At 35.3% G+C, this 19,777-nt stretch overlaps 1 protein-coding gene across 1 annotated transcript; it reads right to left on the bottom strand.

Annotated features, from left to right (window-relative positions):
* Positions 1-3,682: 3,682 nt before the first annotated feature.
* On the bottom strand, positions 3,683-19,712 carry LOC134535352 (lysosomal acid glucosylceramidase-like). The gene is made up of 9 exons (XM_063374423.1): positions 19,487-19,712; positions 18,018-18,168; positions 16,992-17,145; positions 13,206-13,351; positions 12,206-12,443; positions 10,559-10,703; positions 6,994-7,064; positions 6,279-6,559; positions 3,683-3,838 (listed from the first exon to the last, which is right to left on the bottom strand). The coding sequence occupies exons 1-9, from the start codon at positions 19,710-19,712 to the stop codon at positions 3,739-3,741; spliced, it is 1,512 nt and encodes a 503-aa protein (XP_063230493.1). The 3' UTR covers positions 3,683-3,738.
* Between the last annotated feature and the right edge of the window lie 65 nt (positions 19,713-19,777).

Below are 19,777 nucleotides of genomic sequence, written 5' to 3'. Positions count from 1 at the left end.
AATTAAAAGAAATCTTAACTCCCTCATTAGGTACACTATAAAATCCTTTTAATTGTTTGAAAATCTTATAATTTTTATTAAAAATTTTGTCTGGAACAACTTTTGATAAGACGAACCATTGTTATAGGAGGTTGAAAAAATAAAGGGGTAGAATATATATATATATATATATATATATATATATATATATATATATATATATATATATAATAACTTTGAACCATGACAACTATTAAATTCATTCTGTTTTACTGTACATCCTTAAATTATTATCTCAAACTTTTGTCAGAATAATTTTTTATACGACCAACCATTACTGCCAGGGGTAGAATAAACAAAGTTTGAAGGACAAAAAAAAATCATAACTCCATTCGTAGGCACAACATACAATTCGTACGAATTAAATATTAATATTATTATTTTTATCTAAAACTTTTGTCTCAAACAATTATTGATTAGATGAACCATTGTAGCAAAGGGTTAAAAAAAAGCGGGTATAAATTAAAAAAGTCATAACTTCCTTAGTAGGTACTCCATCAATTACGTTCAAATTGTTTGTAAATCTTATATTTTTATCAATAATTTTTTTGAAACAACTTCTAATAATTTGAACCACTGTTTCATGGGGTTGAAAAAAATAAAGGGGTAGAATTAAAAAGATTCGTAATTTACTTACCATGTGCACTGTTAAATCCGTTCTGTTTTACTGTTAAACATTAAATTATTGTATACAACTTTTGTCTAAAATAATTGTTTATACGACCAACCATTACTGCAAGGAGTAGAATAAACAAGGATTGGACGAGAAAAAAATCATAATTCCCATCGCAGGCGCAAAAACGACTGCGTACATATTGTTTATTAATCTCATTAATTTATCTAAACAATTTTTGATTATACAAACCATTAATGGAAGGGTTGGAAATAACAAGGCTAGAAAAACCAACTGTCATTACTTTTTTTTAATACAATTACTTTCATTTCCATTTTAATTTATTGTAAAACGCCTAAATTTAATCTAAAACCTTTGGTTGGAACAATTTTTGATGAAACGAACTATTATTGTAAAAACAGTGGTTAGAATTTAAAAAAACTTTTTTACAATCAAATTCGTCAGAATTTATTAATAACTATCTTAATATTACCTTAAACCTTTGTCCAAAAAAATTTATTCGACCACGTACTACAGCAAGGGATGAAAAATAGTGATTGAAGATAAAAAATAGTTGCATTTCTACCTTACTAGGCATATGATGAATTTCGTTAAGACATTCAGTGCTGGATGCATTAAAATAAAAATAAAAACATTCATAATATTTGCTCTGCGTGGAATTTGAGAAAATGTTAAATCGATCTTTTTTTAATATTGACCAACATATAGGATTTTGGGTCGGCTACATTAAATACTTAACATTTTCCAGGAGATTATAGAAGTTTCCAAAATATTACAAAATAATAGGTACTTCGAAATCTACCTACGCCTGTTGGCTGTGCCGAAAGGGATATTTTTCTTTGGTGGTGTTTAATGACAGATATGGTTTGTTCAGCATTCACATTTATGTGATTTGAGTTAGGTTTGAAAATGTTTTTGTTTAATTATTTGTTCAATGTTTAGTTTGAATACCTTCATTTTCGAGTACACCACTTAACAATCAGTGCCTCTGATTTTAGACAGCTGTTTCAAACCGAGTGTTACTTATTTTAGTTTCTCTCGAAAACTGTGGTTAATAGGGTAGTATAAGGAAAAACCTATTCGTTACTTTTGCCACGTTTATTAATAATCTGCCTTTGAATCCACATTGTTCCTCCGCATTACAAAAACTTATGGAAAATAAGGGCGTTCCCATAAATTATCCTTACTAATATTATAAATGTGAAAGTAACTCTGTCCGTCTGTCTGTCTGTCGCGCTTTCACGCCAAAACTACTGAACCGATTTAAATGAAATTTGGTACACAGATATTCTAGACCCTAAGAAAGGACATAGGCTACTTTTTAATGCGAAAAAAGGGTTGCAAGGGGTTGAAAATGGGGGGGGGGGGGGGGGCGGATGAACAGTTGTATGGAAGTATCGTCATTTTTAGAGCTAGAAGCTTGAAACTTATTTTTTAGGCTGTTGATTCGATATAAATAAATATGACATTCAAAGATTGTAAACGTTTTACCCTCAAGGGTGTAAAATAATAATAGGGAATGGGGGATGAAAGTTTGTATGGAAATATGTAAGGTTTATGTGAATGTTTTATAAGTTTGCGACAAGAGACAAAATATTAGAACTATTCTGATGTAACATTTACGGAGTCATTACAAAATGTGAAACTGAAGTTAAGGCGAGTCAGAAACTTGCCAAGCACCGCGCCGTACACAATGATCGCTGTGCAGCCGAATGGGGTGGGGGGGGGGGGGGGGGGGGGGGGTCGAAGCGTGGCGTGGTACGGCGCGGTGTGGGTTGGCTACGTGACTCACCAATCAATAAAATATGAAACTAGAAATATGCTGTTCACTCAACCCGAATGGGCAGACACGGGAGGGCAGACGACTGTGCCACACGCATGCGAATACTGATTTTTTCCGCTGCAAATTCATTATAATTCACTGCAAATTTATTACAATTCGATTTGCTTACAATTTATACCTTATATACGTTATACCTTATATACGTTATACCTTATATACTTATATACTTAAATAATTTAATTAGCTCTTTGCAGTGAAACACTGCAAATATCTCATTAAGGTATTTATACGTATGTGTCTTATTTGTAAAATAATTAGCCTAAATAATTAAAAATGCTTCCCAAAGACACTATTCCACGCGGACGAAGTCGCGGGCACAGCTAGTTTACAATAAACCGTTTTATTTCAAAAAAAATAGTTGTAGTATTTGTAGAATTTTGTTCAATTAGATGTTAAAAATAAGTTTAATATTTTATCGTATATAGTTTCATTATTAATTTCAGAAAATTACTTATTCAGCTGCAGTTTCAAAGGCGAATACCAATCTTGGGAAGCAATTTCGTATCACTGTGCTGTAATCATACAAATATTATTAGTCATCAAAATGAGTCGTATGTTAACATTGGAATGTTCTTTAACATAATATTTTCGTATGAACAAAGTATTGGTTTAATAAATTTAAAGGTCAAATAATTTATAATTATTATATTTTTTTGGAAAAATTACATTAAACTAGATGAATTTGTTTACTTTGATTGTAAAACTTTTTTTTTAAATTTTTTTACCTACGATTGGGAAACCAGGTGTCAAAACTGGTCCCCGAAATAAATAGTACATTCTATGATTTTTTATAATAAAACCTAATCCACCTTACTGTTATCACTTTAGGGACCAAATTTCGTATGGCTACTAAATAGCCTATCTGTCAATCGAGTTCTGTTATAATTTTTGTCTAAATTTATTCAGAAGTAAAATCGTATTTCAGGAACATACAATATTAAAACTTTCACATTAACATATTATAAGTATAATGTACAGTACAGATTACAGCTTTAGACCAATATTTTATTTTCTCTGTTAAAACTAATGTGTTAAATAGTCATAAAAATTTAACTTTGTTTGTTAAAATATGTGTGATTTTGGGAAAGTAATCATTTAGAATTTCACTATTAGTATATTAATAACTCTCGCAAGTCTTACTTAACTTTTTGTCACTGATAAACTAGTTTGGATGTTATAAAATTTATTCAATTCTTAGTACTATTGTACATCAATGTCGTCTCTACTTGTAGAGGATGGTGTGGATGCTTCTGGCTTGAACATCAACAGCAATGTTTCCTCTGCTGTTGTCTGAGAGCACCACCGACCTGGCTGTGTCATTGCTGCAGGGAAAGATAGAGATAATAAATAGGTTTAAGTTAATATTGTTGAAATTATTGCATCAGTTAACATACTATTTCATAAAACTGTATCTATTCAGATATCAGTAAGAAGGCTAATGTAATTTTAAAAAAAATATTGTAAGACTGATGAGAGAAATATGAATATTTTGAAGGTATGGTAAAAATTAGTGCTATGAATTTGTGCATGAAATGTACATGCTTAATTCTTAATTTTGCGAGGGACCTCTTCGTGTATAATCATGTACTTATTCTTCTTATTTCTCAAGATATATATATATTGTGATATTTCTCTAAGTAAACTCATAACACAGAAACTTAAATAATTAAAAATAATTAATTTTATAGACAATATCATTGATAAAATTTGTACAAATTTTTTCAATTTTGATTTAATTGTAAGTTATATTTTTGATCAGTAAATGGTATTTGACAAAATAAACAAGATTAATATTTGGCAATATTTTGTGCTTTGCTTTATATAAAACAGTCAGTTACAAGTATTCGATAAAAAAAATTAATGTTTAAGAGGTGATTTGAGGTGACTTAATTTCAAGTAATAATTTACATCTATTTTAGTTACCGTTCGTTCCCAGTTTAACTAATGGGTTGGTAAAAAACAACTGAGGTAGATTGTGTGGCCCCACGTAAAGAGCTGAAACTTTAATTTCTTCCTATACTAGCAAATGGGGAATAACAACTCCTTAAACAGCTTGAGCAAATTGCAACCTAAAATTTAATATATATAATATTAGATGCTGTAATAATTTAATTCCTATCATAGTTTGAATTTACATGAAACTACGTACGTGAATAAAACTTGCAATATTCATTTTTAACTAATTTAAACATAACATTTTATAAAACAACATAGTTTATTCCTTCCAAGAATCTCTCAACACACATAAGAAGGATCAAGGATATTTGGCCTCTTAACAGAAAGTGTTATTTGTATTATGTAAGTTAAGTGTCTTATCCCAGGATGGTAATAGTGTATGAATTTCTCCACATTAATTTCTTTTAATTCGAAGATACATTTAATTGAGTTTTCCTTGTATATGTGTATTCCTGATTTACTGCATGATATCAGCCAGTGAAAATGGACCTATAAGATGACTGAACATTTTGACCATTACCTCCCCCCCCCCTAATATTTATGAACAAGCATGACATGCAATCAAGAGGCACTGACTAGTTAAACTACTGGTAAAATTATTTGAATAGGCAAAACTGACAATATTGACATTACAATGGATGGAATTATGACACCAAGGGATAAAATAGATGTTTTATAAATTCCCACAACTTCTTTGTCCACCACGAATCACTTAACAGAGTATAACCTATAAGAACCAAGAATCTGCTACCGATTCCATGGTCATAAATTAAATTCTGCGCAGGGTCAGGATCGAACAATTAATTTCCGTCATATAAAATGTCTTAATAAAATTGATTACCATATCTAAAAGTGATACAAGTTAAATGGATTTAACAGCTAGCCTTGAGTATAATAATCTAACTCCCAAAGATTGTGAAATTCTCATTCACACAGAAGTGACTAAGAATTCCTATCAGTAATAATATTTATGTGTATAAATATGTTGTCAGTATATTACATGCATTTAGTTGCCTCTCAGGTTATGATTGAATTCGTTAACAGCTCTTAGGAACACTGATAAAACTGTTGTAAGTTTAAAACCATTAGTTTAAGGTTTATGCATTTCATCATTTTCAGCCTTTCAAAAGTATGCTCAATGACAAGTTGGTGTAACTAAGTACATTAATGTAGAGAATGTCACGGCGAGACAGATAGGTGTTATCTGGGGAAATGTGGATGAGTTTTTCGTCACTGACCTGTTCATGAATACTTATGTCCGTAACCTGCTCAAGGGAATGGACATCAGGGTACTGCTCGAAGGACAGTGTCGCGATGAGACAAATAGGTGTTATCTCGGGTAGTGGGCAGGAGAATTTTGGCGCTGACCTGTTCAATATCATGATAATGGTTTCCTGCTTCCTCAGGCATGGTGAAGGCCATGGACATGACTTCAGAGGATTGCTTGGAGGAGAGTGTCACGACCAGGCAATTAGGTGTTATCTCGGATCGTGGGGAGGAGAACTTCGGCACAGACCTGTTTAATACATGATAATGATCTCCTGGTTACACCAGGATAATGAATACATTGAACAAGATTTCAGAGGAATGATTAAAGAAGAGTGTCGTGACCAGGAAGATAGTTGTTATCTACGGGAATGGGCAGAAGATGTTCGGCTCTGACCTGTTCATGAGCACGATGACGGTCTCCTGGTCCGGGGTGAGGAAGGCCATGGTCAGGACATCACAGACTGCTTGCAGGATTGTGTCGCGACCAGGCAGACAGGTGTTATCTCGGGGAATGGTGAGGAGAGTTTCGGCTCTGACCTGTTCATGAGCACGATGACGGTCTCCTGGTACGGGGTGACGAAGGCCGTGGACATGACGTCAGAAGACTGCTCGGAGGAGAGTCCGATGCGCACTGAGCCGGGCGGCACGAAGGACGAGAAGTGCGCCAGGAAGTAGAACATGGGCTGCTTGTAGAACTCGTCAGCCGTGGAGTTGACGATGATCGGGCTATCTACTGGGCGACCTGTCCACGTTGGCCCACCTTCCAGGTCCAGAGCCATGCTCCAGTCCGTCCAGCCCACGCCCCAATTTTTCATCACCTGTCAAAGCAATTATTACTTACATAGTAGTCTGGTTTGCTGCAAGTTAGCAGAGTAGTTTTAAATTATACTTGCTATGCAAAAATGTCCAAAAAAATTGACACTAAAAGATATATATATATATTTTTTTTTACAAAAAATGGGGAATACTGAACTGTTAAGGAAAAATTATTATTTCGCCTTAGATAATAACCTAATTTAATCTGTCAAATTTGTGACGTAAGCCTCTTCGGACACATTATCTATTTTTAAATTATACATGTAGCTTTGATCAACCTTAGCTCAGTCATTTACGACTGTTAACGTTCAGAATATATATTCAAAACTAACTCTTTAAGTGAAATGCAACAAGCAATGAATATTTTACTAAGGAAAAACAAAAACGTTTACGTAAGTAATATTTTAGAACAACTAATATATAATAATATACACACCTCTAAAATGCTCTTGCCATAATTTTCTCCTTTTTCCCAGTTGCCAAGATCACTAGTAACTATTTTATGAACTGCAACAAAAATCAGACACAGTATATCATATGTGGGAATAAACATTTCTTCGAAAACATATTAGTCTAATATGGAAATAATTTTTATTATCATAATAAAGTAAGCACCTGTTAAACTATTTTACTATCTATAATCGAGGGGTAACACATAATCTATTAAAGAAATGAAACATTTAATAATCTTGATTATAAGAAACGAATTAGTTATTAAATTGCAAAAATTTTATACTCCACATATAATAAATAGGTTTACTATCCTATATACCAAGCTATGTTTATGTTTACATAACAGTCAAAAGCAATATAATTTAAAAAAAAACACAGAAAAATTACATATTGAATGTTTATTGTACTAACACAATTTTAGTTAATTTCAATTTATTAAAATAATAGTTATTTTAATGTATATCCACTGTTTCCAATGCTTCAAGTTTTATAATACAATTTTTACTAAATTGGCTTTTCGATTCATCATAAATATTATTAATCACACATAATAGGTAATAATAATCAGCAACCACATCCTTTCCAAGTGTATCTCTTATTCACTAATTAGTGGCTTATCATTTCGTAAGTTATACTTTTTTGCCTTGTTAGGTTTTATAAGTGGATTTAATTCCATACATATTTTTGTTTGAATTGATTTTTAATATTCTCCACTTCATGGTAGTTGGTTGTGCAGTAGAAACTCTGGCTTATAGACTTCAACTTATCTTAAATGCATGTTTAAGCCACGAATATATTTATGCTTTATGACGATTTCAAACCTTAGACTCCTTAAGAAGAATTTGCATCTTTTGTAATTAAAAACACTACAAAATTAAATTTTAGGTTAAAATCTAACAATTAAAATGTAAACTTCCAAATTTTATCGGAGAGTAATCTAATATTAACGCATAAGTTACTTCTTAAATACAGTTGAAAACAACTTGTATTAAACTTCTATTGAGCTGCTTTAAATTAATACCTTATTTTTCATACTGACCTGTCATATATCTTGTATAATAGTTTATTTTTCATAATATTCTACTGCACTTCGGTAGCACTGCAGTATCTGTGTTTGTACATAACATATTTTAAGTAGTTTTTTCCTCGTAAACATTTTGCTAGAATTTTTTAATAGGGCAGCCCTCCGCCAAATACAAATTTTTTTTTGTCATAACAACATTTAACTCATTCTAAACACAGTTTTATTCGTGACCTGGAGACATCAAAATTGTAATTGACTCTACTGCCCGGTATCAGCAGCTTAGCAATAATTATAGTGCTCAGTGCCTGGGATTACCGAAGCTGTGGCGATAATATGGCACAGTGGATCAGAAATATGCGACTGGTTTTGTATCATATAAGGTCACGTAACTTATGTTACAAAACTTAGACGGGGACTCGTCACTAAATAAAGATTAATCAGTTTGTTCTTACTCTACCAGTAAAGAAGGCAGATCACCGAAAAGAATGCGTATGTCAGTAATGAAAATGTCACAGAGGTAGGAAATCAATGTAGCATGGTTGCCGACAGGTCTGTGTATAGAGCAATGCAAAGCAGTCAACAGGATCTGTGCACATTTCAATAGTCGCTGACGTTAACTGCTGTAGTCAGTCACATTCAAGCATTCAGATATCTCAACATGAGTGATGACGTCAACAGTCAAGTTAATCCAAGCGTTTTTAAGCCATACATTACCTTGAAGGCTTCGTTATATATATACGAGGGTTTTTTTTTTCAACCTCCGATCGGCTGTAATAAAAAAAGGGAATGAATTGGGAAATTATTTTAATGCCAAAAGAAAAGTACATCTTTACTCTATTTTTCCACATTATCACCGTGCAGATTGAGGCATTTGTCGTACCGATGCACCAGCTTTCCAATACCCTCTGCATAAAATGATGCCTCCTGCCTATTCAGCCACGTTTTAACAGTGCTCTGCAGTTCATCATTGGTGTTGAAGCGTCGTCCTCCAAGCCACTTTTTCAACGTGGGGAAAAGGTGATAGTCACTCGGTGCCAAATCCGGACTGTAAGGAGGGTGATCAAACACTTCCCATCGAAATCTTGCAAGGAGTTGTTGTGTTACGGCGGCACTATGCGGTCGGGCGTTGTCATGAAGCAAGACAACACCAGATGTCAGCATTCCTCTCCGCGTGCTGCGTATCGACTGTCTTAGCCGTCGTAGTGTCGCGCAGTATGCAGCAGCATTGATTGTTGTCCCTGGCTCCATGAAATCAACCAGTAGCACACCTTGGTGATCCCAGAACACTGTAGCCATCTGTTTCTTGGTGCTGAATGTCCGTTTGAAATTTTTCGGCTTGTTGGAGATTAGGTGTGCATCCACTGTTGTGATTGAAGTTTTGTTTCTTCATTATCGAAATGAATCCATGTTTCATCACCTGTCACATTTTGAGTCAAAAAGTGTTCACCATCGTCTGCGTAACGCAGCAAAAACGACAAGGCTGATGCCATTCGCCGCTCCTTGTTGATGTCAGTCAACAACTTGGGTACCCATCGGGCACAGATTTTCCTGTATCCGAGATTGTCTGTAACAATGGCGTATAGGGCTGACCTTGAAATGAGCGGAAATTGTTCAGACAGTTCTGAAATCGTGAATCGACGTCTCTCACGAACAACTGCATCAACTCTCTGAACTGTTTCATCTGTTGCTACCGACTTCCTTCCTTGGCCACCTTCATCATGAACATCAATACGGCCTTCGCGGAATTTCCGACACCACTCTCGCACAACGCCATCGCTCATAAAGTTTTCACCGTACACAACACTCATTCGGCGATGGATTTCTGCTGCAGCGTGCCCTTCTGCCTGTAAGAAACGGATGACTCCACGCAGCTCGCATTTCGCCGTACAGTTTATCGTTGCAGCCATGTTGACATTCCCATAACCAAGCTTCAACTGAGGTGTGAGTTGGCCGCTCCACATGGTTGGTGGAAGGGGGTAAACACTACGAGACGTGTCGATTCGTGTACGAGCGATTAGGGTATCGATTAATGGGCATTCCATGGAGAAATTAAACTGTAATCACACTGCAGGGCACTGTTAAAACGTGGCTGAATAGGCAGGAGGCATCATTTTATGCAGAGGGTATTGGAAAGCTGGTGCATCGGTACGATAAATGTCTCAATCTGCACGGTGATTATGTGGAAAAATAGAGTAAAGATGTACGTTTCTTTTGACATTAAAATAATTTCCCAATTAAATCCCGTTTTTTTATTACAGCCGATCGGAGGTTGAAAAAAAAATAACCCTCGTATATACCGGTTCTCACAAAACATCCCTTTTACATGATCGAAACCAACAACTGTCCCTTAACCAATTTTTCATCCCAGATTCAAGATTTGTCTGTGACTAATAACACAACAATGGTAAATCGGTTGCATCCACAATCAACTAAAGGCTCTATTTCTACCTTAATGGAAGAGACTATCGCCTTATGTAGGTGGTATAATTATATTTCGGTATCATTACTGTACGGTAATTCTTACGGTCACATGCTTCAGTGTACAGAATGAATTTATCCGGGAACTCGTTGTGGGTTTGGTTGAGGATAGATGGACTAAAGTAGGCATCTGCGTAGAAATGGACAGCGACTCCAGACACGTAATCTCGAGCTGTCTTCTTGCCTAAAACCTGATAAAAATAAATAACATAAGGTCCCAAAAATTGTTTTATACAGAAAGTCACATAACTTACGTTTCAAAACTTAGACGGGGACTCGTCATTAAAAGTTATATACAAAAAAAAATATGAAATTGTTTGTACTAACTCGTCCAGTAAGGTAGGTAGGCCACTAAAAGTAATGCAGATGTAAGTTATAAGAATGCCACACTGGTAGATGCTTGCTAATACTAGTAGGTCTGTTTAATGTAGAATGAAAAACATTTTCCCATGTCGATAGCTAATGACGTTAACTATTGTAGCCAGTCACATTCAAGCAGCTCAACAAAACAGCGTGTGAGATGACCTCGCCAGTCGAGTTAGTAGATGCCAACTAGTCTGCATGAATCCGCAGATAGACACAGTTGTGTGATCAACAATGTGGTATGAAAGGGATTAGTTCATTGGAGCTCGCTGACGTGCACTTGTTGCGTGGTGCCTCACATCCAAGCAACGAGCTTCCATATCAGGTGCCTCGTTGATTCTAACAGAGTACTGAGTTGAGCGCCGTCTAATTGATGTACGTACTGACGTCACATATCCCTCCCTTCCAAGCATTACAGGTTACCTACTTTCCAGACACCATTCTTTCTGGGGTCTACCTTCTTTAGAGATCGAGGCAGACGACTTTTAATTTATTCTGTTTTACCTACCTAATTATGACGAATCCCCTTATAAATTATGTAACATAAGTTATGTTAAAACTGGTATATTTAATTCAACACTGTGCATAACGACGCGCTTATAGAATTAAGGCTGTATATAGGTGGTGTCTCCCTGAAAGATACACACAACATTCTAAATTATTATAGTATGATGTTTTATTATAATGGAGGCATGCAAAATGAATCTAAACAGTACATTTTTGGGTAAAGTTAGTGCTATTATCACACAGCATTTCCATTTTCTTCCCATTTACAGTTTATTATATGTATGAAGTTTCCATAGTTAAGGCAGAAGCCAGGAAGAGATTACCAATATTTTCAGCATGTCTTTAGCTAAGTCGTGTGAACGGGCCTTTTATGAAAGGTACACCCAGCGATGGTTTATTAAATCACATACAATAACACAAATGAACATACTCAGCAAGAAATATCAAACAATCCAAAAATTAAAACAAAATAAACAACTGTAGTATAATGACTTAAAAAGCACAACCACATGACAATGTAACAAATAACAGTGGTTTCAAACAAATAATTGATCGTTTAAAATATACAACAGCAGCAAGAAACACACATTTAAATTCTTAGCTTTAAGAGCCATAAATTAGTGACATTTTGGGCGACCAAACTCCAGAAAACACAATTAAGATTCAGATATAGAACAGAAGACTTTCCATAAAACTTAAATAAAGCTTTTTGTGGAACATGGATTTTATATAATCAATGTTAAAATTGAATAATACCCACATTTCGGTTTTAAAAATAGGAAAAATAAATGATAGTGAGACGCAACTTCAGCAATGACCTTACCGTCTCGGCCCACTTCGGGAGGACTAGTCTGTTGTCGTCCAGTATCATCAGCTTGAGGTAGTCGTAGCCTCCCTTGTGCAGGGTTGGACCCAGATGCTGCGCTATCCAGTCCCTCTGCTGCTCCGCGGTCCAGCCCATGGAGATGATTCCAGAGGGATAGATATTACCTTGGGTCGGTTCATTCTGGGCAGTCACTCCCCAGTAAGTCACATTCTCCTTGGCGTATGCGTCGAAGTACCTTGCAAACAACCAAAAAAGTATTAATAGCTTATGTCGTCGCTACCTTTTTGAATACAGGAATAAATTTCAATATTTAAGACTGTTTCAGTACTTTATTTCAAGGAACATTTCTCCTTTTCAAAATTCATTTTATAATTTTAGATTGTTATGTTGTGAATTCAATTATTGAATGACCTACTTATAATTATATTAAATATCAGAATTCATTTTATTTTTAGCCAAGACACTACCCTGCCATACCATTTAAATACCATTTGATAAATGCCAATAAAATTATTTTTGATTATTTAAAATCGAAGCTGTTAGCTATTTAAACAAATGTAATATTTTATTTCAATGTTAATATTTGAAAAGTACCAGTTATTTGGAATTCATTGTTTAAAAATATTTGAGAACTTATATTGTGAATTCCTTGCACACTTGATAAATTTGTTTATAAATAAGGATTTTTTTAATTGCTTGGGTAATAATGATACCATCTTGTGGTGCGAGCGTAACGAGTCCTGGCCAGCATTTAATTATTTTCAAGCAAGAACATTACTTTGATATATGTTTGTTATATAGGGTTTCATGGTGGTTAAATAATTAAATAAAATTGTGTTTGTAGCTCAATGCACCTGCTATTTATGTTAATTAATTCTCCCCAAATTCACCCAGTTGTCGGGATAGGCAACATAGTACTACACAACAGCCCCGGCCCTCTTTTGTCGCTGGGAGAACTAAAGTATAACAACCATGCGAATACTACCCAAGTACTTACTTAACATAATAGTTGGCCCATATCTGGTAGTTCTCTGGCAACAGATAACTAATGCCTTTAGTTGTACCATTTTTCTTCATCCAGTATGGCGCCGACCAGGCAGATGCAAAGAGTCTTTCTCCAAGTTTGTTCAGCTGTCGTGCACGCTTGATGAGTGGGATATGCGAGCATTTTCACATTTTAAAATAACTGCGCTTAATATAATCCATTCATATACATACATATACAACCTGATGTGCGGACGAGTTAGAAACTCGAAATCTTAACAACGTGTAACCTAAATCTGCTCCCATAACCGACGGGAAGATACCAAAAAATTGAAATTTGAAATTTTAAACCATAGAAAAAAATTAACAACTCTAAAAGTACCCTACCAGAACTGTTCATCGTAGCATTTTTGTTGAAGAATACACCGTTGCTAGAGATGATGGGAAATCGTTTAAACGATATAGACACGAACAATTGCTGTGTTTATTGACCAGCGAATTTTCGTAACTCCGACATTTTCACGTCTGTGTTCTTGATCGAACTAATGCTGGTTTATTTGTAAGCTATGCCCATATACTTCAATAAAAAGAAAACATAGTAAAAATATAGTTTTTTTTTCTGTGAACGATGTATAGGTTGCCACAGAGAGATGAGGTTAGAAAACATAGCTTGGTCGTCGGTTCAAGCCAAGGGAATATACAGAGGTCTGGCAACTTTCCTCCATTCCTCATGAGATTATTCGTAATTCCATCACGTTTTTGAAACGTCGATAACAGATTATTAATTATCATTAATTTAGTAGCTTCTATGTACTTGATGCATAGCGAAAACTATTAATTTTGTCAGTTAAGTTTGAAGTGAGAACGTATAATCCTAACAAACGTACTTCTATACGAAAACGAGTATCTATTAAAATTCATGTGCGTATTTAAAACAGGAAGAATCGCGTGTTATACATTCTGATGTTCAAGGAAGATTAGTTCTTAAAAATGATGTACGTGCGATCCAGTAATAGCAATTAATAAAAGTAAGCATAAGTTAGTTTTGTTTAAAGTCATAACCTAGGGTCAATTTTAATGTTTATATCAAAGTGTTGTATTTACTTCTAATAAAATAGAACTAGTAGAGCATAAATGTCAAATTTGAAAATATTTACTATACTTGAAGATTACTATGTATAATAAACAAATCTTCTGGCATACACTTGACGACTTATACATACTTTGTTATGGGAGAAATGCTGTCGTTTTGGTTCTGCGTTGTCGCCAATTTAACTTTTACTGAAAAATGCGATAAAAATTTCAAATCATTGTTGGTCATTAAACACATACGATGGTCCTTAAGAAAAAGGACGTTTTAAAAACGTGACAGAAATACAAATAATATTGAGAAATATACGAAACTCCTATTTAAAACAATGTTAAGCACGGGTGTGTCGACTACTAGCGCCGTTAGTTCGCTACCTGCCGCGAGCTTCACGAAACTGCTGCTATATGGCAGTGATTAAAGCTGTTCGTTCTGTGCAACACGTGCCACGTCTTCAAATTCAAGCATAAAATATATTATTAGTTTTCATGAAAATTTTCTGATGTTGGGTACGGAAAAAAGCTGCGTGACCTTGCATTTTTATAGAGATATGCGGAAGCATTGGTGTTACTGAACTACCACTGTCTTCGACAAAAACCCGCACTAAATGAGAACATCTAAAAAAATCTTGAAACACCAAAACGTTTCCTTTTTAATATATATATATATATATATATATATATATATATATATATATATATATATATATATATATATATCACTACATAGTAAGTATAAAAAAAGTCGCTTCCCGCTGTCTGTCTGATCTTTAAAACTACGCAAAATATTTTGATGCGGTATTTTTTAATAGATAGAATGATTCAAGAGCAAGGTACATACTTGCAAAATATAGTAGAGAAACAATGATAATTTTAGAGGTTTGTAATGTGATGTCGTATATAAACACATTTTTTTGCGCTTACATTGCAAACGCTGGCTGAACCCTACGAGATGGATCAAAATAATGTACTACAGTATTGTACACATAAAAAAGGTCTACAAAAAAGTCCGCAATGGTATAAATATGTCTATCTCTTAGGAATAACCCAGAATAACCATTATTTATCCTTTACTTTATACGAGAAAAAATTGCTTATTTGCGAAGCGATTTTAAGCAATACAGCATTAATCCTTAACCAATTAAGTGACTTAAATACATAGTGCATTTAATACAGATCTACAGCATGTAATTTAAATTAATATTTTCGAAGATATTACAGATTTAAAATGCAGGGACATAGCGGTTGCGGTGGTACCGGCCGGGGGCCGATATATAAAGTATATTTAGTATGAGCATTGCACCCGTGCGAAGCCGGGACGGGTCGCTAATATATATATATGTATATATGTGTAAATATATACACATACTAATTTTAATAAAAACTTTTTCACTTGATTATTGAAAGGTTAGTTCGTATGTAGTTAAATACACCAAAAGGTTGCAACAACATGATCACAGATAATTGTAGGGTGCACTTGATGATGCGGACGCCCGATTTTTTTTTTTTTTTTTTTTTTCCTAACCTAACTAAAACTAAGTGTATTTTGGAGGGGTCCGGGTTAGGGAGGGACCTAGGTGCGTCTCAGGCCGAAGCCTATACGCCTAGTCATGCTGGGATTAGCCATGCAAGGAGAGGGTCGCATGCATCATGTGCTAGGAGGGGATTGGCCAGCCATGGCAGCGATTGGCGCCATGACTAACTCCCCTCACTCTTAAATCTAGACTATAACTAGAGATAGGTTGGGCCCAGGTAAAACCTGCATAGACACAGGGAAGTTTTACCTGGGCCCAACCTATCTCTAGTTATAGTCTAGATTTAAGAGTGAGGGGAGTTAGTCATGGCGCCAATCGCTGCCATGGCTGGCCAATCCCCTCCTAGCACATGATGCATGCGACCCTCTCCTTGCATGGCTAATCCCAGCATGACTAGGCGTATAGGCTTCGGCCTGAGACGCACCTAGGTCCCTCCCTAACCCGGACCCCTCCAAAATCGGTGTCGCAGCCAAGGGCCGAACAGTCCCGGAAGTGGCCGAAGTGTTCCGAGGAGACCGCGTCGCGCGCCTAGCCGCTAGCTTGACCTGCAGACTACTCGCCTCTTCTCCTCTGCTCTCCTCGCTTCGCTTCGCCTGCAGTGGGCGCACACGCACCGGACAACATGGACCTTATCCTCTGCAGAAAAGTGGCGCCTCTTCTCCTCTCCTTGCTCCGCTTCGCACCAGTGGGCGCACCTTAAAGCTGTCGCGCGGCATCGTGTGATGTCGCGTCGTGTCTGGTTTTGTGCATGCCCAGCCTAATAAGACGACACGATATTGCATTTGAGTCTCCGATGCTAATACTTAAGTCATTAAGGCAAGACTATATAGACTGTTCTATCATAGTATCGGTAAGCTTACGTCTGATTTCAATGGCGTTTCACAATCAAAAAATTACGACTTACACGGGAAAGACACGACTTCAGGACATCTCACGATTTTTGTTGGTGGCCATAAAATTATGCTTTGGCTACATGCTTTTATATTTTGTCCGTTTAAATTTGTTAGTGAACTTATTTCAATGTTGAATATCCCTGGTCCGGAATAGTTAAATTCAGATGATTGGAATAATGATTGATATTCCTGGACCACATGATTTTCCTTTGAAACATCAAATGATTAATATTATAATTTACATTTAACTTGTAATGTTATATAACGAACAATTTGTTCACGTACCTTGTATTTCAAATCTTCTTCCCCCAAAGCAAAGTTATTGAGTTCTGTGTCATTAGTCACGTCATCAAAGGTGTAGTATTTCGATGAGAAGTCAGATGCTCCAATAGGATTTCTCAAAATTGTGTACTGCGATCCACCTTTGCCAAAATAACTCCTGAAATGTTAAAATTCCTTATAAATGAAATATATTCCACAAAATTAAAGAAAAAGAAAACATCGACTACATCAGAACATTTTTAAAAATTTAAAATACTAGTATGCATACAACGTTAATGTTTAAGTGAACATACAATTTTATTAATTATGTATCATTTCTTCAATCTCCTCTTTCTACAAATTAAGTTCTTTCTCATCCATTCAACATACTCTTAGGAAGACGAATGGACGTAAAAGAACTTAGTTTAATTATTTTTTTTAGGTTGTCCCTTTGTTTACACCAATTCTTAATCTCTAACAAATAGAAACTGTAATTTTTTTGGGCTTTGAGTGACTACTGATCCAATCCTTACATTTTTGCGTATGTTAAGTTATTGTATACTTGTGTTTAAAGTAACATAATATAATTGTCATCTACTTATTATCAAATTATTAGTATTTTTCATAGTCACTTTAAAAATCACCCCCAAAGTTCGTATTCTTAAGCATTTACTTTAACAACAGCCTACAATTTATTTGAGATTTCTTTGGCTTTTTACATATTAAAGTATGTGAGATTAAGTTTTTGATAACAGAAAAATTAATCCAATATAAAGCCTAATAACTATAAAAATGTGGGATAGCTGATTGTTGTGGGTGAAGGAATAAATGCATGGCATTATCTTTCCTGGTCAATCAGGTGTCTTACGGATGTCTGGATATATTTGTGGAGGGTAAGTTACTTTTCACTTAAATCGATAAAAATAACCTAGTCCATGTGTTGAGTCTAAACACATTACTTACACCGGTTCTGAAATGATAAATTCTTCCATAAAAATTAGAAATATATTATTTTTACTTTAAAAAAAGGGCATTTAGATGTATTCTTACTGCATGAGGTTGTCCTCAGCCTTGTCGCTCAAGCTCTTGATGTTGATGGCCGTGGAGTCGGTGATGGCTCCGCCGAAGCCCAGCATCTCCTGGTACTGGACGTGTCTCTGCACCGTCAGCTTCAGAGTGTCCTCGCGAGACAATGCAGAGTCTATGGGCAGAAGGACGCTCTGTAGGCTGCCAGATAAATGCAGATACTTGGTTTATATAGCATGATCGTAAACTCCCTGGCGTTGATTTAATGGTTGGCAGATAATACCAAAACATGCGTTTTCCTTATTAAGTTGGTCGACTGACTGAGAAAAACAGCTCCATAAGCACGGTGGCGCTAAGGGTGACACTGGCTCGCGCATCTAAAACAAGCCAGATTTTTTTTTGTAATTTTCAATTTTTTTATTTTTAATTATTATAATTTTTCTGTCATTTTATGATATTTAGGAAAAGTTTTAAAATTTGATTAATATTTTTTTTTTAATTTTTAATTTTCTTCCAAATTTCTAGCATAAAAATACAGATTTTCAAGATGGCGGCCGTAAAAAATGGCAATGTGAAGTCATAATTTAAAATGGCGGAAAGTTCAAGAAAACAAAATGGCGGATCCAAGATGACAGATACAATATTGCTGCTGGGTCAAGGTCAAATACCAAGGTCATCCAAGATGGCTGCCGGGACGTCGCAATCCAAGATGGCGCACCACAGCTCCTACTCCACAACCTGAACCAGAATTCTACACTACTTATAAGCAAAAAATAAAACACATATCAGGTTATAGCTATATGTTAAACGGATAACTTACGTAGACACCTTAATATTTTGGGACAGTTTTATTAACTCATGTTGAGGCACGGTGGCACCGAGCAACTCCACAAGGAGGAAGCCACGCGCATGTGTGCTTTTCATGGTAGGGTGAATATTTGGCGGTTTCGAATTACCTTCAGCAGTATGGAAACGAAGGGACAAAGCAACGCTCATCCTTTTTCCCGGAAAGGAAATTTTCCACAATTGAAAAAAAAAAAAAAAAAAAAAAATAACAATCCGGCAGAGAATAGAACTCGGGACAGTCAGGAACACGAATCATTTCATCAACTGGTCGGAATTTCTCAACCAAACATTTATCACATTTAAAATTTAATTACTTATTCACTAATACGTTATTTGTTACTTTGGATTTACACTTGTGACCATGACAGCCTACCAAATACCCACCGAATAAAAAGATTTTTGTAAAATTTAATGGTTATTAAATTTATGAAGATAAGATAGACATATGAACCCTAAAATAAAAACTCAAAAGGCATTAATAATCAATATACAACTATGTTTACAACTGCAATGCAGGTAAATATTATCTTTTGGAATAATGGTTTTCACAGCAACTTTCAGGAGAATGATCTACAAAGATTTATTTGAATATGATATTAAAGTTCTTGTAATGTGAATATGTATTTGCTTCTTGGCAGAACTCTTACCTGATTGGACGAACTTGTTTGTAGTTTGTTTGAGCCTGAGGCCAGCCTTGCTGGAGACGAAGTGCGTGTAGTGTCCTCCAGAGATGGAGTCCTTACTTATGGGCTCTATCTTGTCGCAGTACGTGGAATTGCAGACACACACTATGCTGCTGGCGCCGTAGTTCCTTACAGCACAGTCCTTGGCCAACACCGACACTCCTATAACAGAACAAGGTATCACACACATGATTTTATTATATTTTAGTGAGTTTTTTAACTTTGAAATACCACATAAAATCAAATTTGAATATT

The sequence above is a fragment of the Bacillus rossius genome, chromosome 8 (genome assembly GCF_032445375.1).
Source record: "Bacillus rossius redtenbacheri isolate Brsri chromosome 8, Brsri_v3, whole genome shotgun sequence".
Classification (NCBI taxonomy): Eukaryota; Metazoa; Arthropoda; class Insecta; order Phasmatodea; family Bacillidae; genus Bacillus; species Bacillus rossius.
Note: the sequence above shows the minus strand (reverse complement) of the source record. Positions and strands in the feature narration are given on the sequence as shown.

Coding starts and splice junctions, on each gene's coding strand:
- LOC134535352 (XM_063374423.1), bottom strand. CDS start 19,712: ATGTGTGTGATACCTTGTTCTGTTATAGGAGTGTCGGTGTTGGCCAAG. Junction 18,169..19,486: donor AAACAAGTTCGTCCAATCAG/GTAAGAGTTCTG, acceptor TTCTGCCCATAG/ACTCTGCATTGTCTCGCGAG. Junction 13,352..16,991: donor AAGAAGATTTGAAATACAAG/GTACGTGAACAA, acceptor CCACTCATCAAG/CGTGCACGACAGCTGAACAA.